This window comes from Strongylocentrotus purpuratus, unplaced genomic scaffold (assembly GCF_000002235.5).
Source record: "Strongylocentrotus purpuratus isolate Spur 01 unplaced genomic scaffold, Spur_5.0 spur5_scaffold_8, whole genome shotgun sequence".
Lineage (NCBI taxonomy): Eukaryota > Metazoa > Echinodermata > Echinoidea > Camarodonta > Strongylocentrotidae > Strongylocentrotus > Strongylocentrotus purpuratus.
In genome coordinates, this window is record NW_022145614.1 from 21,047,274 (window position 1) to 21,073,139 (window position 25,866).

Here is a 25,866-nt window from a genome sequence, read left to right on the forward strand (position 1 = left end):
ATGGTACAACGAATCGTCTTCTTTCCCTAATAATATAATGAAATGTCAGAGCTTCCGCGCTATGCGCAGAGGAAGGGGAACTGAATTCAGACAAGGATTAAGAGTCGAGAATGGTACAACGCATCGTCTTCTTTCCCTACTAATTTAATGAAATGTCAGAGCTTCCGCGCTACGCGCGAAGGAAGGGGAACTGAATTCAGACAAGGATTAAGAGTCGAGAATGGTACAACAAATCGTCTTCTTTCTTTAATAATTTAATGAAATGTCAGAGCTTCCGCGTACGCGCGGAGGAAGGGGAACTTGATTCAAACAAGGATTAAGAGTCGAGAACGGTACAACGAATCGTCTTCTTTCTCTAATAATTTAATGAAACATCAAAGCTTCCGCGCTTTGCGCGCTCTGTAAGTGATTCACACGCTTTGCGTGCTCACTGCCGCCCCCTAAAATAAAATCATTGCTACGCGCTTGAGAGGATAATAACCCATATTCTCTGAAATGTTATCTTTATTGAGGGTGACTTGAAAACAGTTAATAACTTGTAAGGGAGGGGGTGCAACCTGCCAAACGCTTCTACCTCTTGGCTGCTTTGATCCATTGCCAAAAATATTTTGACACCTATCATCCCCCCAACCACGGATACAAATCGACACCGTTGCCCATGATGCATTTCAGTCAAAGTTCACTCTTCAAAGTTACAGTCCCAGGAATAGAAAATGCACTCAGGGACATGCTATTACAGAAATGAAATTTACATAATATTTGCAACAAACAGTAACTCATAAAGTAAAAGCCATAAGTTTGATAATCAAAGCTCTGTTTATTGTCATCATGTCATAACAATGGGCATTAACTGTGACTAACAAGGAAATACAAAAATATGAAATATTTGTTAATGCATATACATGTATGTAAAAACAAATAAGGTACTACAGCTCGATTGTTAATAAATAATGGTCTCAGAATAGAGAGAAAGAGAACAATATACAATTTATTATTTAATAATAATAATAATAATATGTCTTGTTTACCCAGGGTAGCCTCATCAGTATTCATACTGTTCTCCCTGAGGGCCCTGCAATCATATTATTACCCCGGTCATCGGATTCAGGCTTACCCACACACAATGTATGCACATTTTCCACTCCCTAGGGAGCATTCCAGCCAGTGCATCATTTTTACAAGCGCACACTTGCTAATCTAAGCCCATTAGCTTTTGCTAATTCGCTATTTAATACAGCGTACAAATGTAACCTTTTAGATGGCTTGAGGTCTCCTTGATGATCTTAGCATTACAGGTAAAATACAATAATGAATACATTTTATATTCTCAAAATCTCATAGCAAAAGGGTTTCTATGCGGAGAGCATCATCTCACCGCGGCCGAGGTGGGGGTGTTAGTTAAAACCCCCGAGACCACCACACAAATTAATACACAATTAAACAGTTTCAATTACAATTTCATTTGGTCGTTTATTTTATAAAAGGTTACAATTTCTTGTGTCGTGTTTCTTCAGTGTTTATCCCTTACCTAATTACTTAACTACTTGAGCTCGTTTACCCACGCAGCCACATCAACAATCACTCACTTAAAATATAGTTATTAGTGGGAGGAGGAAGGGGAAAGGAAAAGGATTATTTAAATTACTTGGGCTTTTAGAGTCTTTACTCGATCGATAATTAATTGTCTTTAGAGTTTATAGGCCTTTTTAATTGGGGAACGGGTTGATCACTTAGCTCTTTCTTGTGTTCTCTCTCTCTCGACTCGTCGCACTCGTGTCGGGGCGTACTAGCAGACGTCAATGTCCTGGGGGCGTCGTAGGGTCTTACCGGTGACGTCAAATTTGTTGACTTTCTCCACAAAGAGCACAAAATAATCAGCGGTCTCCTTTGTCTCTTTCTATTACTCTGGGTTGAAAGTGTTCTCTCTACTGGCGAAGAGCGAAGTGCAGTATTATATATTGGTTGTTTCAGTCCCTTTCTATTATTGACTTGTCAGCACACAGTGACCAGAAGATGTGAAGTCCCACAACTTTCAAAATATTCCGTGGACGAAGCTGTAAATTGGTTGCAAGTCGGGGATCTCCAGACGTCTGTGGTGGCTGGATTAAACTTAGGGTGGAAGGAGAGGGGTGGCAAATGCTTGGGGTCCAGGGATGCAAGTCTTCTTGGGAAGGGAGGTTTGGGTCTTTTTATGCTTAATTAACACACCGTTCAGCCATCTAGCTCGCACCTCGAGTCCAACAAATTCCTTATTAATTTCCTTTGTTTTTCCATCCCATAATACTTTTTGGTCACCTGATCTCCCACCACTGTCGATTTCTTAATGGACAGGGCTAAAACTTATTCCATTGGTCCAAACTCTCTATTCCAAAACTCTCACAAACTTTTTACCTGTTTTTATTCCTGATTGGTCAAATGAAGGGGAAGTCCTTATACTTTTTAGCGTGGGTATGCTGGATTCACTCGTTGGGATATTCTCGAGATACCAGTGACAGCTCAGGCTCTAGAGTGTCAATTAACTACTGATACAATGACTCTGTTATCATTCACCATTTTCACAAACACCTAACTAAATTCTATCAAAAACAAATCTGTTGTCCAAAGTATTTTTATCGTTCTTAACCCCACCCGACCTATTGCTCGACCTATTGCTCTACTCTTTTTCCCTTGTCCCTTCACCTACATATAGTTACATAGTCTATCCCAAAGCCATTTATTTATCAATCAAATATCCCTAGGACTCATGATCCTTTTAACGCGGCTACTTTCAAGTTCAAGCACAACTCCGCATGTTCACACACATCTTTAATCCCAGTGTATTCCACCATGCTACAGTAGTATATTTTTCTTATACATTTAAAATGTAGGTTTTATATCCACCTACACAATTATGATGTCTCATTTGCATTTAATTATTAGGATTTGAGATTACAACACTGATAACCTATTGGCCTGTTCAACAAAAGTATAAAGGACTGATATACAAATACTTATACGTACAGTTCACGTGCATTTATTGGTAAATTTATATACGTTTAGTTAAAGTCCCACTGCACTACTTTTAGCTATGTGCGCCCTCTATATAGTTAATTGAGAGCTAATTTGATGAGATAACCACCTGTCAGTGACCTTGCAGGGAGGACTACACCCCCTGGCCATACTTGTGCAGGCGGGCTTTAATAGAAAGTGGGACACAGCCTTTATTGGGATCAGCATACAGTGTACTATTCAAATCAAATTGAATATATTACAAAACAGACACATCCCTCCCTATTCATGGGTTGTGAGAGGCATCTGGATATAAAATGCACTGTCTTAATACATAGGCATCAAGCTCAGATTCAAACTCTCCAAAAATAGATTTTGTCAACTAAATGAACCACTATCTCACTGCATAAATTGCTGGTCAAGGTAACAAATTTAGTTTGGGCAATCACCCTCCGGCTGATGACCAGCAGGACAATTACCGCCTAAAGACATTTACCCCCAGAAAATTATCCCCTGGAAAATTACCATCTGAGGACAACCACTCCCCAAGGTCAATTACCCCCCCCCCCCCCCCCCTGGACAATTACCCACCAAATATGCTTTTATTAAAACCAACTTATTATCGAGATAAACTTCTCCTTTACTTAACAGATGGGGTGGTCATTTTTTTTTTTTTTTTTTTTTTTTGGGGGGGGGGGGGGGTGTAATTGTCCTTGGGGTAGTTTTACAGGGGTTCCTTTTCCAGGGGTGATTATCTAGGGGGTAATTGTCCTGGTACAAAGTTACAAACAAATTTCACAATATATTTTTCCCTGTGCATCTGGATAACATCAACATTTTGTCATTTGGACCCAGAAGTGCATTAACTCTGTCAAATAACAGGAGTGAATTCGCTTCCTGCTCAAGAAAGACATTATTTTCTTCTCTACAGGACCGACTTGTACTTGCAGGCAAACATGACCCAAACTGCACAGGCCGACTCGGGATAGGTGAAAGTTCGAACTCGCACAGCCAGCCTCACATGGTCGCCACGGCAACGGATGATTTCCTCACAGACAGGTGATCTGAAAATGATAAACAAGCAACCATCAAACATTACACATTGAATAAAATAAGAGCTTCATTTCAAGGAATAAGCTTTATTCATTTTTCTCAAATAAGACAATCACTTTATTTCATTAAAAAAATAAGACCATTGAAAGATGGCTCTATATGAGTGTAATTTTCTGTGTCTTTATACATGCTCCCTTGCAAATGGAGTCAGCAGAGCAAATATGATCCATCCTTACCTGAGGCACATTGAAAACACTCTTCGAGCATTGCGATGAACAAACTGGATGGGGAATCCCTTGAAGGTGTGACCATCAGGAACAGCCTGTCTCATGGCTTGCTGGAATTCTTCGTTCCCTGAAGACAGTCCTGTCATTCTCTCCAGCTCGTACGCAGCCAAAGCAGGATTGAGTAGGTAGCTTAGCTCATCGTCCCACACACTCGTTAATCCGAGGTCCTTAATATAAAAACAAATATGTTTATCTTATGAATCTGTTAAAGAAAGGGATTTAAAAGGGGTTTTACCTTCAAATTGGCAATGCGGAACGGTACAGCAGGCTCAGCTGATCATCCCCCATGCTTTGCAATTTTCCTCTGTACGTCATATCAAGAAAATCTATGCTTGTCTTATAAACCTTTCAAATAAAAGGATTTGAAAGGGATGAATAACTTGAGCCCTCTTATTTTAATTGGCAATGCAAATCTTACAAGGTAACTAAGCTCCTCATCGCACACTCCTGTGGGTGAAAATCTAAGAGATATGAAATATAATTTTGTTTTAATTCATCAATCTCAATTGATGCGAAAGTAGGTCAATAGTAGAGGAAGGGAATTGAAGCGGGGAAATGAATTTTAAATTTGCAATGCAAGTTTCAGGAGGCAGCTCAGTTCATCTCCCCCACAAGCTTGCCAGTCCAAGGTGCAAATTTAAGAATACGCAGTGCTTATTTATATCATTTACCAATCAAATAGGTATTTCAAAGGGACAAATAAATCAGTTTTCCTTTTTTATTTCTTTTTTAAATTTGGAATGCAAGTTTTAGGAGGCAGCTCAGTTCATCTCCCCCACAGGCTTGCCAGTCCAAGGTGCAAATTTAATTTTCTTTCTGTTTTAAATTTGCAATGCAGGATTTAAAATAAGTACAATTGGTGCTGGTCTATATCAAAGATAAAAGAAAGGATTTTGTTCTCCTACATGATTCAGCTTTTCTTTCTTGAAGTGGCAAGGCAGGATTAAGAAAGTACATGATATAGCTTTTCTCATCTAATTTCCTTCTAAACTGCTTAGAGGCATTATGCAATTTGTGGTATAGATATTGATTAATCTTCCAATAGCTTGTCAATGCTCCCACTTTTGAGGTTAGGTGTATTAAAAGTTGCAAATTAAGAGTAGCAGTCTAGCAGAAATGTGAATGAAACATCTTTCTACATCATGATTACAATTCCTTTGGGGCAATGGTTTTTAACCATCGCCTCAATGTGGCTCAAATTAAGCTCTAGCTGGCGGGTAAAATAAGCAATCTTTGAGAATGAATTCTGATGACTTGACCCCAGTCACCTGATTTTACTGTGATAGTAAAGTACAAAACAGTTGACCATTTATGTTCATGATGATTACACTTGTAGCATAAAGAAAGTTTGTGAATGGAAAGTAACATCCAGTCATCTTGAAAAATCTATCTGTATTTTGAAAAGGATTTAGAACACATTTTTTGAGTTTTCAAAATGATTTGATAGAAATGTAAGTATGTAACTGTGCTTACATTGAAAACTTCCAGAGGAAATTCTACCACAGAATAAATTAAAGGCTATTTAGAGGTCCAGTGTGTGGCTTGAGCTATTGAAACCTTATCGCCTTGTAATGCTGAATTTGCCCTGGTGTGCGTTACCCAACACTGTCTAAGAATAGAGGTGGCGTAATACAGGGGGGGGGGCGTGTCATCAGTGACAAATGACAGTTTTTGTTATAAGCCACTGAAATCCTTGCTTCTGATTGGTTATCAACAGATTTGTCACTGCTTTTTGTCATTTGTCATTTGATGATTACACTTGTACTTATATCATAAAGAAAGTTTGTGAATGGAAAGTATCATCCAGTCATCTCAAAAAATCTATTTGTATTTTGAAAATGTTGCATGGAATTCCTTGTCCTCCTTTTTAAGAGAATTCCCATTTCTAAATTCATTTAAAATAAAGCTTGAATCATACCTGTTATCTTCTTCAGTTGGTTTTCATTTTCATTTAATACCTTTTATTTTACTTACTTTTACTCTTTCACTGAAATAATAAGTTAAAGCCCACGTAATATTTTGAATTAAGTAAAAGGGAAGCTTAAACAAATAATATAATAATATGCAGGTGTAGAGATTTACTGAGCTCTGAAAAGTTCTTAACAAGCTCTAGCAACAAGAAAAATATTAAGAAAAATAAGCAAATATTTAACCAAAATATCCCAACTGACAAAGCTGGGAATTTATTTGTCATGAATTTGAAGCCACTCTAATGAACTACCCTAGAGACACTTAATCCTTACTGTACTGGGCTATTTTGAGCACCTCACTGACTGGGGTTCCCAGCCCCAGCCCCCCCCCCCCCTATGATCTTGGCCGTCGAATGTCCGAAGAACACGAAAATTTGCATGTTTGTAAATATTTATGTAAGGAACAAAATGGTAAAATTGTTTTTTTCCTAATATGCAATTTTTTTTCGTTATAGCCTAATTAATTATGCAAAATGCTAATTTTTATACATTTTACAGAAAACTCTACATATTTGTCTGTAGACTTGTGAAGAAACTTGAAAATGTATTGAATAAATGTTTCCTTCATCCATGAGGTTTCCATGAGGTTTCATTATTTTTATGATATTTGAAAATGCATAAGTAAATTTGCATAAATAATGAATATGCAAATTACGCATTCATGAATATCAAATCTGGAAATATACACAAAACTAGAATCATTACAAAAATTGTCAGGCTCCACTTTTTGAATGTTGAAACTCATTATTCATATGAAACTTCTTTTCTAACACAAAATAGTTATTTTTATGTAATTAATAATGATAATTTATGCAAATTTGATGCGATTTTCAAATATTTATTTTCTTATGTATTTTATTGTTTTTTATTTCTTATTATATCTATTGTTTTATTTCTAATGTATTCTTTTGTTCTGGAATACATCAAGTTACTTTGAAAGCAACTATAACAGCTATAAAAGCAATTTGATATCAATTCATACACTGTCGCTCATATAGTTGGAATAAATTCGTTTCACCCCAATTTATGGAATTATTTTAAAAATAATTTAAAAATAATTATCTACATTATAGTAAACATTCTCAGATCATTTTATTGAATAATAATTTGACAAAGTGTGTTTTACGTGACTGCTAAAGCATGTGTACGCTACTATGCTTTTCAACCGTAGGGGACCTTCGCCCTTAAGTCATAAATGACAGTAATGAGGATTAATGCCCCACAAAAGGGCACTAATATAGCACATCGACACGGTTTGGATCCTTGGGCCTCACAGATACGAGGTCATTGCTGCTTGTACATGAATATATGCAATCATAGCACTTTTTGACGACATGCGCATATTTATTGTTATGTAACACCTTACAGGTATATCCTATTTTGACGGAAATGGTATCAAAATGTCGATAAGATTTCTTAAAAAGTCCTGAAACAAAAATTTGAAATTCCAAGCGGTTGCAGCGCAATCTCGGAAAATGTCGAGGGAGGGCCTCCCAGCCCCCCCCCCCCCAAGTACAGTAAGGGTTAAAGGTTGGGTGACATCCAAATTCAAGTTGAATCCTGTTGATGTGCAGGGCTGCATATAATTCATATTTTGTTATTCAAACATCTAAATATATTTCATGAATTTTAAATATTTTTTAAAATAAATTTCTCAGACCTGCTAAGCTCTACCCTAAAAAAAATGCTCTAGATCTCATTCATCTTGTGCCATCATCTGTCAGTCATTTATGAGCCAACAAGAGACAGTGGTATGTAGCTTCACCAGAGCTGACCACCGATTTAGGATAGACCATACAATACCAACATAGGAGTTGCTATGTCAGACGTGCTGTAGCATCACCAGGAAAAGAAAGGTAATGTGGAAGTATTGTATGAAAGAATGCAATTCTTTGTTGAGCATGGGCTGAGCTGTGGGAAATTACATACCACTGTCTCTTGTTAGCTCACTTATGATTGACAGATGATGGCACAAGATGAATGAGAGCTGGAGCATTTTTTTTAGGGGGTCTTAGGAGGTCTGAAAAAATTATTTAAAAAAATACTTAAAAATCTATAAAATAAATTTAGATAATTGAATAACAAAATATGAGTTGAATGCAGAAGTGCATATCAACAGGAATCAACTTGTATCTGGATGTCACCCGACCTTTAACCCTATCCAGCTTTAGAAGCCCCCCCCCTTCTACACATTTTCACGATAACTTGTAACACAAAAGAATCTTGCGCTGCAATTTTATGACTTTTTTTCTTTAGAGTCTTGCCCATCTCTTTAAATAATTTTTTTGAAAATCAGTCCTACCGTTACAAATCTATACACTTCACTTGACATACATGCAAATTTTCGCGGCGATCAGGGGTCTTAAAAGCCCCCCCGGCCGTGTTATGAATTTTCAATATAACCCGTGGCAGGGGGCATCTCACTGAGTGGCGAATGCTTACAAACGTTGCGAATTTTGGAACTGCTACTTCAGCAACACCATCTTACAACCGTTTGTAAAGGCTTACAACTGTTAGCAGAAAAATAATTTTGCATTGCAACAAGAAAACTAATTGCGAACTTTCTTGCAACCTTTTGCAAACTATCTTGCAACCTTTTGCAAACTATCTTGCAACCTTTTACAAACCTTGGCGAAACCCAAAATTTGCTACAGTCGCAAGCATTTACCACTCAGTGAGATACCCTCTTAAAGGGATTACTACTCAGATCATTGTTAGTAATTTAAACTTCTCAATTACAATTGACTTCGATATTTTATTCATTTGTTCAGTCACTTATTGTATTTGTTTTCTAATATGCATGCATTGTATATCCCTTGCATATCCCTCCCACACTTTACAGAATTAACAAATAGAAAAACCCACGAAAATCCACCAAAGCTAAGCAAATTCCACATCGTCTACAAGAAATAGAAATGTACATCTACAGCTCATCTATAGGCAAGTGATTGCCCCAAAATATGCCTCCAATAATGGATATAAAATTTGCTAAATATTACTTCATTTACTCATTTCTATATGTTCTTTATTTCAGCTTTATATTTTAAACGAAATTATAATAAATCTATGCAATTCACTTCACAATGTCAATGAAATTCAACAGCATAACCACAGCACTGCCAACCCCAACTGAACACAAATCCTATTCTTTTCCCCAAAAAATCATATCTTTGATCGATAAGTACTTTCTTTTTGTTGGACTGTTTTCGTCTACATTTTGAAGAATTATGCACGAGTACATTTTACAAACATTTACTTGAATATGCAAGAGTTTGTCATGAATGATTGTTCAATGAACCAATGAACATCCCCAAATTTCTGATGTGATATGCTTGTAGGATACTTTAAAGGTACTAAGTCCCATTTGCAGGCCAAAAAAAATGAAAAGGTTAAATTCCAACAGCATTTGAAAGATAATACTAATTTAGAATTTCCCTTAAAAAAAGGGGGGGGGGGCTTGAAAATGTCTTTAAGTGGGAAAATAACGACTATTAGTTGTCAAATCGACTTAAGAGCTATAGAGCCAGTAAGTAAGTCTGATTTTTATACCATTGTACCGAATGGTAGTATGTTTTATGCTGCGCAAAGATTCAATCGGTTTAATTTTGGCCATTACAAGAAGCGGGTCATTGATGTAGACAAATGCTCATGTACCCTTTACAGCTCATTTTTTGTATGTTATTACCAAAGAAGAAAAAAAGCCAGTCAGTCACTCAATAGTGTCTGACAGTGAAGTCTAGCAAGTTAACAGGTTTCCTTGCATAATTTGAATATTAGGACACTGCTAATGTTTAAATTTCACAGATAGGACATACATGACATATTCATAATTCCTGCAAAGTTCTGCAGAATTTGATGTTGGCTGCAAAAGGGACATAGTATCTTTAAAGGGGAAAATGGGCATTTTGCTAATGAAAATGGCACACATGCACAAAATACACAAGCACATTCAAATTTTCAGGAAATCGTATATTATTGAGGAAAAATCGTACTGTCGTATTAACTTCTAAAAAATGTACTGGTTGGCAGCTCTGTAACCATGCAATGGGGGCATTTGGGCACATCCTTCCTGCTAATCTCCAGTGTTTGACACCCCCAGTTGAGTGAGTAGCTCCCCCGCCCATATATTGAATGTATCCTCATCATATATGCTTTTTTAATGGTTTTTAATAGGTAGATGAAGAATATTCTATGTGGGCATAAGATTAGGATAACGATTCAACTATATATATCTACAGTTCCTTGATTGAACAAAAATAAAACAATTAGCAAAATATCTATGCCCTAATTTCAGAGGGAGAGGGGGTGTCACAACACCATGTAAAACAAAGAACTCCTTTCACACATTTAGAAACAAGACAAATGCGATTGCGTCTCCTACATGCTTCCGTGCTAAATGCAGTATAGGAAATGGATGGATGGATATTGTGCTAACGAGGCTAAAACCTGTAATTTTAGAAATTGACCTCTGTGACCTTTGACCTATTTACCGAAAAATCTGATCTGATCACCTTACTATCATGATATATTTTATAACCAAGGCTGTATACTGTATAAAATTTCAGAAATTGTCCTCCTTGACCTTTGACTTCTTAAAGGTAAAGACCAGTATTGGAAACGCCCCAATTTTAAAAAGTGAAATGGAAGCTCTCATTACCAATCATGCGAAAGAATATGTTTTGACTAATACATGATGATAAAAAATTTGCCGGGAAACCGCCTACTTATTCATATATTTGGTAAATTTGTTTCTCTCATGGTCTGTGAGAGATATAGGGTAGTCCCATATACATCTTCCTGTGTATAGTGCTTGTAACTTTACGAAGAATGGGCCAAATTTCTTATCATTTTGATGATTCCAGAACCTTGCAGATGCTAGATGCTAGATGATCAACCTTTTCTGATTGATTCCACAACGTTTCTTTCACAATGCAATCGCCTGACCATAACTGGTCTTTACCTTTAAAGGCATAGTTTAACAATGTTAAATCTGAGATGCATTGCCCTACATGTTATTAGTGTCTGTGATATGGTGTAATATTGATGCCCTAAAAAAATTGGGCTTCAAAATGATCAAGATCAAGAACTGCCTCAAAAAAGTAAAAATCTTTGAGTGACCGGTTTTACCATGCTCGTTTTGTTGTCCTGCAAGGCTCTGGAGTCATTAAAATCATAATAAATTTGGCCCAGGCAGTCTTTAAAGTAACAAGCACTGTACACAAAAAGATGTATATGGGACTACACAAATGGTGTCGGGTCTACTTACCTTGATTTCCTTATCTTTAAATGCTCATCTCAGCCAATATACATTTTCTACCCAAATTGTTTGGCAAATGACATTTATTTGTAATCTTGAACATTCAGTGTAAGTTTCATTTGATTCTGTGAGAATTCATTTTCTTTTTTTACCAGAACTCAAGTTTATCTTTAGCTCACCTTCCTGTGGTCTATGGTGAGAGCTCTAAGCTGTAGCTCCAGTTCATTGCTAACCTGTGCTGCATCCAGGTGAGATGGGACCAACGGTGGACTGTTGGGCCAGTGAGTCTGAAATCAAATATGGGAAGGCCAAGGGGAGTAACAGATATTGAATTGAATTGAATTGAACTTCCAGCAAAGAAAAATACATTGAAATATATATACATATATTTTTTAATATTTTTAAAGGGAAAAAAAAAAGAAGACATGATTAAATTTACTAATAGCATAGGATGGAAAAAGGTGCATCCGTAAAAGCCACAGGGGCTTGATGAATGGGCGCACCCTGAGCAGGTCATAATATAATCAGCAATAGAAAAAGCTCAGTCAAGTGATATGCTGAACTTTGAGGACAGATTGCTTTTCAATCTGTTAAAAGTGCATTCAAACCTGCTGCAGTAGTCCCCTTTCCATAGTGAAAACTTAATTTCACTCAAGAGAAGAAGAAGAAGAAAAAAAAAATTTCTACAGAACGGCCAGTACAAAATAGCTAAAGGGTATCTGTTTTATAGGAAACAAATCCCCCCAAATATATATTCTCATTGGTTTGGCTTTCCCTAGTACACTAAGTTCAGAATATTATACCAGTATACTAGTTTAGTTCATAAATCTTTTTGTTTGCACTACATGGCATGTGTTAAGCAACAATTATTTTTCTTTTTATAAATTCCATAGTTGACAATATATATATACTTTTTTTTTAAAGTTTCTTTATTTACTTGATTTAATGTTTGTAATGTAATAATGATTTTCGTTTCATTTTGTGCTTTGTTTGGTTTCTGTATTTGCTGTTTTCATTACTATGATTGTAAGGCAAGGGGAATCGCTGTTTTATTGCAGGCCATCAACTTTTTAATGCGATTCCCACAATTTTATTATATATTATATCGGAGTATTTCATGAAATCAAATAAATTGAACTGAACTGAACTGGACTGAGAATAAAAGTAGAAGCATTTCTTACAATGTTAGATGGCCCACAGACAGATGCTAGTGCATCAGCACTCATGGCTTTCCATACTGATGAATCTTGAAGATCAAAGCAGCACAGCTCAACGTTGTCAGATGGCTGGAATGAGAAAATAAATTGAGGCTTAGTTTTCAGTAACTCAAGAAAAATTATGATTTGAGAGATATTTTCACATCAGGATCACATCTTCTGCATGCCTTCAGTGAAGTCTTGGACTATCAACTTACATTTCTTACCTTGTTTTATACATATATGTATTTTATATTAATAAATCATAATATCTTAAGGAGCATTCCTTCATTAAAGGCATCGTTTAGCAATGTTAAATCTGAGATGCACGGCCCTACGTGTTATCAGTGTCTGTGTTATGGTGTAATATTCAAGCCCTAAAAAAATTGCGCTTCAAAATGATCAAGAAGTGCCTCAAAAAAGTAAAAAAATTTGAGTGACCAGTTTTACCATACTCCTTTTTCCCCAATAGACTGTAGTGTTATGAAAACAGTTAGGAAAATGCAAAATTTGATTTCGATTTCCAATCATAAATATTTTGATGATCAGACAGGCGATCGGCTTGTAAAAGACATGGGGTTCCTAACTGACCTGAAGGTTTATAATTATCATTGCAGCATGAGCTAAATCCAGGATTTTGTTTCAGAATCTGAGACAAAGTTACCCAAATGTTTTTGCTACCAGAAGGCTACATTATTAAACTCAGTTAACAACAATATTCTTCCAAATATGTGATGGAGTCACAATTGGAGTAAAATCATCTATTTTTCATGATGATTAGACAATACTTCTTCTATATTTTTTCTATTTCTATCTTATCCTTTTTCACTGCATTTGTGTATTTTTGGCTTACTTTTCCACTTGACTGTGTGACACCAGCAGTTCTTGATCTACAGATCTAGTTCTAAAACTGTTACTAAAATCAAACCATAAGTGTAATATCACTGATAGTAAATCATTATAGGTCCTCTAATTTTCAGTCATTTTGTGTGATGAAACAAATGTGAAAGTTGTCTGCCACTAAATCACTGAGACATAACCGATCTAGCTAATTTGAAGAGCCCATATCCACAGTGATTACAACTTTCACAAATTCAAAACTTCTCATTTTTTGTCCAATTTCTTTCAAACTTTTTGCTTTCCTCAAGAGTAGTTTGCTATTAAGGTTGGATTTCATATTAAGATTTTGTGTGTGTAGTCCCACGTATCTCAATCCATGTACAGCTTCATATTGTCCATGGATTGGGGCACGTATATAAATGGTCGAAAATGATTCCATTATTCTATTTAGACATATAATTCTAATTTCAACCATTTTGGGCATAGAAGGTGGAAGAAATAGTGATTTTAATTTTGTTTGGGTCATATGTCTCATAATGCATTGAATGCCCTTCTGCTCAAGGCAGGGTTCTTGCAATGCAAGTGGATGAAACATGTGTACGTCAAGAAAGAAAAAATATTTCAAGTAAAAAATACCAAGGGTAAATTCTTTCGCACAAGGGTGTAACAACAGATATACTAAACAGTGATTCTTACTTCCACAATTCCCAGAAAGACTGTGTCCTCCAACCCTTCTGTTTGAGACACTGTAAGGCCGTTTTATTAAATTAGAACCATTGGTAGACAAATGTCTGCCAAGAATTGTACCTACCTGACAATTGGCAAAGAATGCCTTGTGATTGAAGACACAGCCTACTGTCCTGTAAGGGTGCTGTGGTCTGGGTTGTTCTACAGAAGGAGGATCATTGGGATTCACTTGATGATGAATATACCTTGACAAAGAACAAAGAATACAATACAATACAATAAAGTTATTTCTATGGTGCTCTTAAAAACTAACTGTTTTTTCACAGCACTTAACATAAATAGTGTGCTAAACACTACATACATGAATTTCAAATGCTGTGTTATTAGTTTAGTTGAAGAATCACTACACAACAATGAAGAGAGAAATATTTGATTAGGAAGCAAGTCTGAAAATCTCAAAATAAATATTTCTCAAAAATAAAGTGAATGAACATTACCATGGTGGTATGAAAAGAGCAAATAGTATGAAAATCTTCTGAAAGGAAAATTATGCCTTAACAATATCCTAAACAAGCTGTGAATGAAGGTATAAGCTTCATACAGCCACAAATTTAGTATACCATGTGTGTGTAGCAGCTGTATCACTGTAGAATGATAAGTGTGTTGAAAAAATGAACTGCATTGGTTCTTATGATAGTTTTACTGAACATGTTGATCAGCTGTAGCTCTTTTACAAAATTTATCATGCAGGAACAGAGTTAACTTTGATTAAACTTCTGTGCTACCCTCCATATGAAAACAGTCTTTCCCTCATGCTCTTTAATCTTCAACCCTTTGAATAGTTCAAACAATATGCAAACTAGTTTTTGGATAAATGGTCCCTTTAATTTAAAAGAAGCGAGTGTGCATTAAATACCTCTGACAAGTCAAGCTTTCCCAAAAGGTGACCAGTCCATCTGACCCCAGGGTCATAACCCAAGAATGAGCTTGACCTTTGCCCTTTGTGCCCACACAGATGAAGGCATTGAGACCAAAACCAAGAAGAAAGTGTGCATTACATACCTCTGACAGGTCAAGCTTTCCCAAAAGGTGACCAGTCCATCTGACCCCAGGGTCATAACCCAAGAATGAGCTTGACCTTTGCCCTTTGTGCCTACACAGATGAAGGCATTGAGACCAAAACCAAGAAGGAAGTTGCACAGTAATACGGCATGGTCCTCACAGTCCTGAATTCAACAGATAGGGATGTAGAGAAATGAAAGTGTTTCTTTGTTTATGCCCAAGAATTCATTGATTGGGAACATATTCCAGCACTTCCACTTGAATACTGACAGAGACAGTATACAATACAAATCAAAGAGTATTTCTGTCAAAATGACCTTAGTAATTTGATGCAAAACATTACATTGAAATTCATTGAATCTACAGTGAGTAAAAAAAAAAGTTTACACCTAGAAAATTGCTAATTATTTTGAAAATCAGCTATGAACGAAACGAAACGAAAAGAGTGTTATATCCCGAATCATTTGGTATCATTTTGCTTGGTATGTGTTCACGCTTGGATGAACAGCAGGCATTTTTAAGAGAGTGCAAAAACTAAAAACTCTCCCCTCCCTGCACCCACCCCCCTAGGGAGCACACTTTGCGTGCTCACTACTGCCCCCCTAAAATAAAATCCTAGCTACGCGCTTGTTCACTTCAATAACATACCATTTCACAAAATTGGTAGATTCCTGCCAGGATTCAAATAATAACAGCTATACAGTATTTTTTTGTAAAATTTCCTGTCCAAAATTTGCATCATGCAAAAGAACTCAATGGAAAGACTGTGTGACTTACCCCTTTGTTTTTTGAGAGGAAGGCGTGGATGCTGCTCCACATCTCTCTCGGTTGGCCACCCCCTACAGCAGACACTCTCTCATAGCCCATGATGCTGACGAAGCGGGCTGCGTGACGAGACGAGTCAAGAAGACGACCTCCACGCATCGGCTTCACAAAGGCACATACCGGTCTGTTGACTCCGTTCTCGTCCTGATTAGATGGACATATGATATATGAAATGAAGAACAAAAACGTTTTATATTAAGAGGAAGGCATGAACACTGCCAACGTACACTGCACGATGAGACAAGTCACGGAGTCCCCACCTATAATGTTCCTGTATCAAAAGAAACAGTTTTTCTTTCTTTAGTCAAATCAGAGTATCATATGGGCATGATATGCTGCCTATAGCAAGGATGGGGTGAAGCTGCAAGTTAGATAAGACCAATTCTGTGATAACTGATTGTGGTAACCTCTATCATGTACGTAGCTATTGAATCTCTTTTTCAATTTCGAAGCTTCAGCTAACACGTGTGTCAAACATGCCTTGAAATCTAAAAACCATAGTCAGAGAAGAAAATCTCCTTGGAGGGAATCATTTGGTATGTTTATAAAATGAAACCTCACCTGAGCAAATATTTTGACAAGCCTGTTCTGATGAGTTGATCTGATTTGAAGGAACTCCCGCCACCATTGCTTGGCATAGACCAGAAAGAGACGCTCTCGCTCAGCAATCCGATTTCTTTCCAAAGATATCTAAAATAACAAATGGGTTTCATAATAACTTCTTGTCACAGAAACATGGGTCAAAATAAAGTTTGGCAATCAATACTCCTACTCTGCTCTACATTACCCTACTAAAATGTTACACATGGAACCATACTCGCAGTTAATCTAGAACCTGGGCCCTGTTTCATGAAATTTGCTATCAATATCAAGTTACGACAAGTATTATAAGCTATTGAAATTGTGGCATTTGATTGGCTGAGAGTAACTTTGTCATAGAAACTTAGCATTAGTTAGTGTTAACAAGTTTTATGAAACAGGGCCCAGGTTTGGAATGCAGTGATACTCTGCTATACCTGACCTAGAACAGACTTGGTATTGGATTGATTGCTTTCCATCCTGAATAACCAGAAATATGCTTGATTATGTTTACATCCATAATCAGAGCCCAATACCTTGGCGATTTGCTGGAAAAATAAGAATAATCTTGATCGCAAAGGGTGAAAATGTATATTGTTGGTATGGTTGGCTACAAATCTCATATCTCGTCGCCAAAGATTTGATACAGTATTCCTATTTGTTTCTAGGCTGAGATAATATTTGAAAGTTTTAAACATTGCATGGTATATATGATCATTATGCAAGAAGCCAATATTAACATTGTTATCCATGTCACCCGTCCTCTGTTTGTATATATTCTTAACATCTTTGACAGCTCATGCATTAAAGGGATAGTTGAGTTCTGTTTTCAGACCGCAAATGCCTTCAAAGTGCGTGGTTATTGCTCTTATTCTTTCGATGACATTTCTAGTGCCCTTTAAGGACCTAAAATTGCTATGAAGCTAATTTTAGACCCCAAAATGTGTCAAATTTAGCCAATACAATCATACCAATTAGGCTCTACTTTAAAAAAAAATATGGTGACCGTTAATTAATTAATTAATAACAATACATGGGCCGGCTGGTTGTGCGTACTATAACCAACACAAAAAAGCCAACATCAGCATTGGCTGAAATACAACGTAAAAGGCGCTATTTCGTTTTTTCAACGGCTGGTTCAAATTATCGAATATTTGTGGTAGTACACAAATATTAGAAATTGTTATATTTATGGATATTTCAGCCGTCTCTCATCCGATTTTGATCGAACAAAGATGATTTTTTCATTTAAATTGAATGTTCTTTCAAATTTGACACTCAGTTTTTCACTCAAAAATTATTTTGAGTAGTGCCCTCTGCAACAGAACTCAACTATCCCTTTAATGTCTGGGGGTTTTGATGGTTCTATCTACTTAAAAGCACCTTACCTGAGTAGCAACAACTTCTTCAGTCAGGAGTTGGTCCATTTTAGGCAGTAATTCTAACTTGATTTCTAAAATACCCACTGGAACCTTAGACTCAGACCCTGGATAAAAAAGAAATGTACAAGTTCTGGTAAAAACAAAGAGTCAAGGAAAATAAAGACACAATTATTTTAAATCTGATGAACAATACATTTTTCTTTAAATGCTAGAGTGCACCTAGCCTGAAATATGAGTGATAGGCGTACATTCTCCAATTCAAGTGATTTGTGTGCAGGATCTGCAGCTCATTGCCATGATATACCAAGAACCTGATCCCTGTTCTTATTTATTAACCATCACTATCTAACATAAAAACCACTAGCAGTTTATAACTTGTTATCTGCCACTTATGCCTTCAAACATATCACAATTAAAGGGACAGCTCTCAATCATTGTCTCCTTTCTACGAGAGATGTTGTAGAGCGGTAGTAATGGCAGCATATGATACACCTATAACCGTCCACAGGAACATTTCCAGCCAACTGCACTTTTTAACACTAATGAACCTGACAAATGTTTGGGTGGGGGATTCCTGTCAACTCACCTACTCCTAATAGCTCAACAGGGATGTTCTGACTGCCAGCGGTGGTGCTTAGAACCGTTCTCCACTCAAGAAAGTGCGAAGACATGAGAGACGTTTCTCCTGAAGGATCCGTCTTGATGAGTACCAGGTGGATGGGATCAGCGAGTGACAGGAGGGTCCCAGCATCAGCCATTCTTGCAGCATCTCCTGTATAGAGACAACCATAGTATTGAGACGTGTTGAATAGGAAACATAGTTCAATACATTATATCTAGTATGGGGGATTACAGGTGACAAGAGGGTCCCAGCATCAGCCATTCTTGCAGCATCTCCTGTACATAGACAACTATAGGATTGTATGACTTGTTGGATAGGAAACATAGTCCAATACATTATATCCAATATGTGGGATTACAGGTGCAGGAGGGTCCCATGCAGCAACAGCCATTTCTTGCAGCATCTCCTTTATACAGACAACCATAGTATTGTACGACTTGTTGAATAGGAAACATAGTTCAATACATTCTATCTAATATGTGGGATTACAGGTGACAGGAGGGTCCCATGCAGCAACAGCCATTTCTTGCAGCATCTCCTTTATACAGACAACCATAGTATTGTACGACTTGTTGGATAGGAAACACAGTTCAATACATTATATCTAATATGTGGGATTACAGGTGACACAAGGGTCCCAGCATCAGCCATTCTTGTAGCATCTCCTGTATAATTATAGACAACCATAGAATTGTATGACTTGTTGGATAGGAAACATAGTCCAATACATTATATCCAATATGTGGCACTACAGGTGACAGAAGGGTCTTAGCATCAGCCATTCTTGTAGCATCTCCTGTATAATTATGGACAACCATAGAATTGTATGACTTAATTGTTGGATAGGAAACATAGTCAAATACATTCTATCTAATATGTGGGATTACAGGTGACAGAAGGGTCCCATGCAGCATCAGCCATTCTTGCAGCATCTCCTTTATACAGACAACCATAGATTGTATAACTTGTTGGATAGGAATCTTAGTCAAATACATTCTATCTAATAATTTTAGAAAAAACAGAAAAATTCAACATGCAGTCTATGAAACTTGATTGTTCAATAACCAATTATTTTATATTACTGTATAATTAATAATGGTTTATTGATATTAATAACCCATTTATCTTTGTAAATTCAAACAGATGGTTAATACGTTATTATGATGTTGATCATAATAGAAGGTACAAATTAAGTCTATCAAAATACCACAGGAGAATGATTTTTAAATTTCCTTCAGGTACCGGTAGTCACAAATCTGTGATTTTTCTTTCTTACCTCCACTCCACCTGTGCATCTCAAGTACAAAACCCTCTCGGAAGTCTGGTTCACAGGCACAAGGGACCGGTCTGGATGTGAACCTCTGTCCTCTGAAGTGTATGTGGATTGTAAAGGTCGATGTGGTTTGACCAGGTAAGGCCTCGGGTTCCTGCAAGTGCTCTAGGAATGCCTTGCCACCGAGGAGGTGAAAGTACAGTTGGCGTCTTGTGGGGTCTATGTTTGCTGTAAGAAATCAAAGCATTTTAGGTGATTAAACTTTTAAAATCATAACCTTTATATAAAAAACATTTAATATGTCCAAGAATTGTATTGAGTATTAAACGAAACATGACAGATCGTGTGTTGAACTGAATTTTTCTGCCTGAAAAGGAAAAACAAAATTAAACGCTCGATAAAGCCTCTTTCAGATATGATGCGGCAAAACCGCAGCGTTTTTATTTTTTATTTTTTTAAAAAATAATATTGACGATAAGTGTTATACAATTAACATTTCTGTATCTTATAACACAAGGCTCAGTGAATATGCTCAAGACCTTTAATACTTGCAGTTGCCATTCATTTACACCAGAACAAAACAATATCTGAACAGGCCGTAAGTAAACAATTTCTTAATATGCTCAATCCCAATCAAAGTAGTCCATCTGAAATATTGTTTTGTAAAGTATTCACAAAGAAAAAATTATGAAAATACATGTACAACAGGAATGTCACAAATTGGTGTACTTCAGGAAGTACGGATTCGAAACTAACGTTGTGTTTGAAAAAAATTAAATTGACATCTTAATATGATATCAAATATTTTCCAGACTATAGCAATAACTCATTCAAAGAATGACAAAGTTTACGAAAGAATGAAAGGATTTACTACCTGTTTAATCTCTTTCAAGAATGACATATTTTTAAATCACATTTTGAGCATAACTTGGTGACTAAACACATAATACAGCTTTTAACACTGACATGCTCTTCAAAACCCTAAGACCAAACTTAAATAGCCTACAAACCTTTCTTGAGAGGCACTGTAGTCACTGGAGCCTCTTTATCTAAAAAGTGAGTAGCTGGCTTGACCCGACCCCTCGAAGGCTGACCCACGACCTTCGACCTCACATTGCTTCTTCCTTCTCCGATTTCAAGCCTTTCCATAATCTCCTCCACCAAGCCTCTCTGGCGGACCGCATCCAGTAGCTCCATCTCTCCAAACTCAGGTCCTCCTCCCTCTCCGTCGTCTTGTAAAGATTCAGACAGAATGTCTCGGATGCGAGTCTGGACATCCATCTATATCGAAGAAAAATTTATCATTTAATGGGATTTCTAAAAGATGGAAGAAGTAGATGTGGATCTTTATTGATAACAACATACACCTAGATTCTAATACTAATATTTTACTAAAATGTACAGATTACTATAAAAACTATGTTAAAACTTTACATGTTCTACATTCTAGCTGTGTAAAAGGCAACTGCTCATAAAATTAAATCCAGAGAGAGGTCTATATACTCCATACAACAGAGTGACCTACATTTCATCATTTTCATCAAAAACATTTATTGGACAAAATTAACTACAACACACAGGTGTATGAGTGTGCTATACGCTAACTCGAGGGAGCTCTACCAGCAGAGCTCTACCAGCAGAGCCCCACCAGGTGTGCAGGGAGATGCGAGGAACTCCCTGAGGTATGTAAACATGTACACCAAGTCACTGACACCTCCAGTTCCACTCTGGTACTATATATTTACAAAGGAAGCTAGGCAAGATACAAAATTGAAGGTACAGTACACACTAAGACTGGAGCTGATACCTTGATGCACATGCACCTGCACTCAGCTTATGGCCCGGTCCCACTGGCCGATGGACACAAAACGTTTTCCAACGGATGGCAAAAGATTTTTTTACATTTTACATCCTCTTTGCATCCGTAAGTGCAGTGGGACTGAGCCTTTAGCAGACATGCAGGCAGTCGAGCACTTGTGGGGAAATGGAATCGTTCAGAATATGCAAAGTGGTCTTTCACACAGAACACTCATCTATATGAAGGGGTGACCAAAGTTCGCAGACATTTTAGAACATATTACAAAATATGATATTCAATCTATGATTTCTCATATTATACACAAATTTTTTATTTCAATTATTACCAAATGAACGGCAAAGTTTTACTACTACAGATTGGTTCAACTAGAAAATTTATAGGCGAAGGATTTTGGAGGTATCTCAATCTAAAAATTTGATGTCCGATCGTGCGTGCACGCTGCATCTAAAAAAGTCATAAAAACGAGACCTAACTTCACGCACGGGGGTTTACAGTTGATTTATCAAAAAATATGTGTAAGGTAATATCTTAATTTGCAGGGCAAGATATTATACAATCAGTTGGTACCACTTTTTACTTACAATTTTGAGGAAATCTGCTCTCAAATTGAAGAATTTCAGACCCTTTATCGGTAAGTTGATAATTTTTCGGAACGGACGCAAAAGATCGCAAAATTTGCCGATCTTTTGTCAATATTTTCATAATTTTGTACCCAATTCCAAAGAAAATTTCATATCTGGGTAATTTTATGTTCCTCTTTCCATTTTTTGAGATAGCGAACTTAGGTCACGCGCGAACTTTGGTCACACTACCATACCCCGAGAGGGTGTCAAAGAGTCAATAAAATGATAAAACTCTACTGCAATAAAAGATTACCCGGTAGTCAAAGTTTACTGATCTGCATGCCAAGCAAACGTTTTGTTTGGGTTTCCCCAATGCCACTTTACTCAGTCTAGTCGATAGGCTAAGACAAGTTTTCTCATCACAGGTCACTACAATTAACAAGGTGCATGATGTGTTTACCTACTAGGGGACACTTAATTTTATTTCTTCATCCTACAGAAAAGCTTTTTAATGAAATGTCTTTAAAAGTTTGTGAATAACAAATAAGATACAGATGAATGAACTCTATTTACTTAGAAGCGGTGAATCCACAGCACTTAGCGAAGATCATCAAAACAATGGAACCATTCAAATTTGCATGAATAAAAAAGCCTACTCTTATTACCGGACGCTTAATTTGTCAATGAACCTCAATCAAATGCTGAGAAAGAAGTAAATCATTACACAATAATTCCAATTCCAAATGATCAACAATATCATAATTATACAAAATCTAATAATGTAGAAATAAAGACCATCTCTGAAAATGTTGTGCTTAAAATAACATTTCTCCTGTACAAATATGAGATCTCCTGTTTTCCCTATAGTATAAAAACTGCACAATTGTGAACTTTACCTATGGTGTTAGTGTAGTTAAAGAGAAGATTCATTGATTTAAAAACTAACTTAATTGACATTTTTGCAAAGGTGAAACTTTGATTGGACAAGTTATCAAAATTCAATGCTTGCCAACATTTGAAGTAGTGATTATCATCAATTACAAAACACTTAAATACAGCCCCGTCATAGCACCTGAAGAGCTCTCCGAACGCTGTTGAGATGTGTGACGTCACATGTTGAACACTATTTGCACAAGCAGACGATGTCTCATGACATCTCACACATTTTCAACTTCTTCTCTTCAGTTATTTCTCTTACTTTACCTTTACCTTTACCCAAGATTCTGGAAGAATGCTGTGTTCTCAGCAGTCGGGTAGTTGGGTGTCTTCATCTTGGTAAGTTTGTCTGGCTCAGTTCTGTGTCGGGTATTCTACTCATGTGGGGAGCAGAAACGCTTGTCTGTCCATGGCATACTCGAGCCAGTCTGGCTTTAAAGGCATTCACCGGGCCGTGGTAGCAGTGACTACCTCTTCAGGAAGTGTGTTCCAGTCATTGATGACTCGTTGGCTGAATGCATCTTGCCTAATCTTGGTTGAGCATCTTTGTTTTAAGATCTTTAGACTGTGGCCTCTTGTGTTGTTAGTTGAGTGTTCAAAGAAGGTATTAACTGGGATATGCGTTTAAGTCCATGGATGATTTTGAAAACCTGAATCATGTCGCCTCGCCATCTACGATATACGAGGGAGGGAAGGTTGAGCACCCAAAGTCAAAGGTGTGTAAGGACGGTTGTGGATGTCTTTTCATTTTGGTGGCTCTCTTCTGCACCCTCTCGATGGTTTTGGAGTCTGTCTTGAAGCGAGGGTACCATATGGAATCTCTGTAATCTATGAGAGGTCTGATAAGGCCTAATTTGTACAGCTTTGGGATTGTGGACCTTTGCTTTCTTGACAGCATATGCCACATGGTTATGGAACTTTAGCTCGTCATCAATGAGGATGCCGAGATCTTTCTCCTCTGATGTAGCTTCAAGGACATCATCTCCAAGGGCATAGGTGTGTTTGACGTTACCTGGGCCTATGTGTAGTACTTTGCATTTTTGTGTGTTGAATATCTATTGCCTCACTCTAAACCTGCGCATGGTATTATTTTGATGAAAAATGCAGCGATAAAAAATTAAGGAATCCGTCACTTGTAAACAAAATAAGACTCCCTTGTAGTCTAATTGTACTTTCAGCTGCATACACTGCGGTATATTCGGCATTGCATGATGGATCACATTTTTTTATAAATCAGCTGCAAACCCCCATGCGCGAAGTAAGGTCTCATTGTTTTTATGACATTTTTACTTGCGCGCGAGCACGCACGATTGAACATCAAATTTTTAGATCGCGATATCTACGGAATCCTTTGACAATAAATTTTCTAGTTGAACCAATTTGTACTAAGAATAAGATCTAGTAAAAAATTTCGCCGTCCATTTGGTAATGATTGAAATAAATAAATTTGTGTAGACCCTAAGTCACCCTATAAAATATGAGAAATCATAGATCGATCATATTTTCTACAAGTAACAGTTAGATCTACAACTTTGTACAAGTAATAGAATCTAGATTTCTAGTCTAACGTTAGACTAACAGTTAGACCCCAACTACATTCTAATATCTGCGAACTTTGGTCACCCATAGTTCATACATGTGTTTGAGGAAGGAGATAAATGTTAGTTTTATTTAAAGAAATTCCAATGCCAGACGGTTATGAGTTGATTTCATCACTACCTTACATCACCTCATCAGTTAAACTTTCAACTTCAAACTCAAGTTCAATCAACTTTATCAAGTTCATGTTTTTTCAATTTCCAGTTTGCATTTTATCAAATTACCTGATTAAGCTGGTTATGAATGATCTGTTTCAGCTCTGTAATTTTTTCAGGTGACAGTGCTCCAGCCATGGTTGAAAGTCTTGAAATTCTGAATTTCAATCTTTGAAAATAGGAGTTCCTCCCAAAAACAGCGAAGAGCCAGGATCTACTTAGTACTTGCTATCGCTTTATCGCGGCCGGAGATCTCAGGTCATGCTAGACGCTCGGGGCCGGGCCGGGCCGGGGGATCGGAGCTCCGGCGGTACGGTGTGTGCCGCGTTCGAGTAGATTTTGGATCGGCGGAGCGACCGACTGGCGCTGTTTTTTTCAAACGACACTATTGGCCCTCTACGACAAGTTCTCTCAAATATAATATATATATATTTTAATGTCTTTTTATGTTCATGCCTTCTTCATGCATGCATGTTTCATGCTTTATTTGATGTAAATAGTAAAAGTTTAATTGTATTATTTAGATGTGAATGTAAAATCATATTCTGTATAATAATATTAAATTGCAGATTATTTTATGTGTTGATTTTGTTATTGTTTGTGAAAAGCAATGGAAAAAATAAAATATCATTGGAAAAAAAAAAAAAACAAGATCAGAATATCACACTTTTTTAGTTGATTGCCAGTACTTCACAAACTAAGAACACCTTGTTAAATTATTTGAAATGTTTTATCATAATACACAATATTTCGGATTGTATTTTGTTTGTCTC

At 36.8% G+C, this 25,866-nt stretch overlaps 1 protein-coding gene across 2 annotated transcripts; it reads right to left on the reverse strand.

The window, feature by feature from the left end:
* Positions 1 to 3,697: 3,697 nt before the first annotated feature.
* LOC574654 (centrosomal protein of 76 kDa) lies at positions 3,698 to 25,578 on the reverse strand. Of its 2 annotated transcripts, none has more exons than XM_775003.5 (13): positions 25,163 to 25,578; positions 21,032 to 21,302; positions 20,025 to 20,249; positions 18,713 to 18,898; positions 18,133 to 18,230; positions 16,727 to 16,855; positions 16,118 to 16,309; positions 15,341 to 15,504; positions 14,403 to 14,523; positions 12,737 to 12,841; positions 11,735 to 11,842; positions 4,278 to 4,495; positions 3,698 to 4,052 (listed from the first exon to the last, which is right to left on the reverse strand). In XM_775003.5, exons 1-13 carry the CDS (start codon positions 25,229 to 25,231, stop codon positions 3,914 to 3,916), a joined length of 2,025 nt encoding a protein of 674 aa, XP_780096.3. In that variant the 5' UTR covers positions 25,232 to 25,578; the 3' UTR covers positions 3,698 to 3,913. The 2 variants fall into 2 exon arrangements, with proteins under 2 accessions (XP_780096.3, XP_030831321.1); XM_030975461.1 differs by lacking the exon at positions 25,163 to 25,578 and adding an exon at positions 23,613 to 23,751.
* Positions 25,579 to 25,866: the final 288 nt, after the last annotated feature.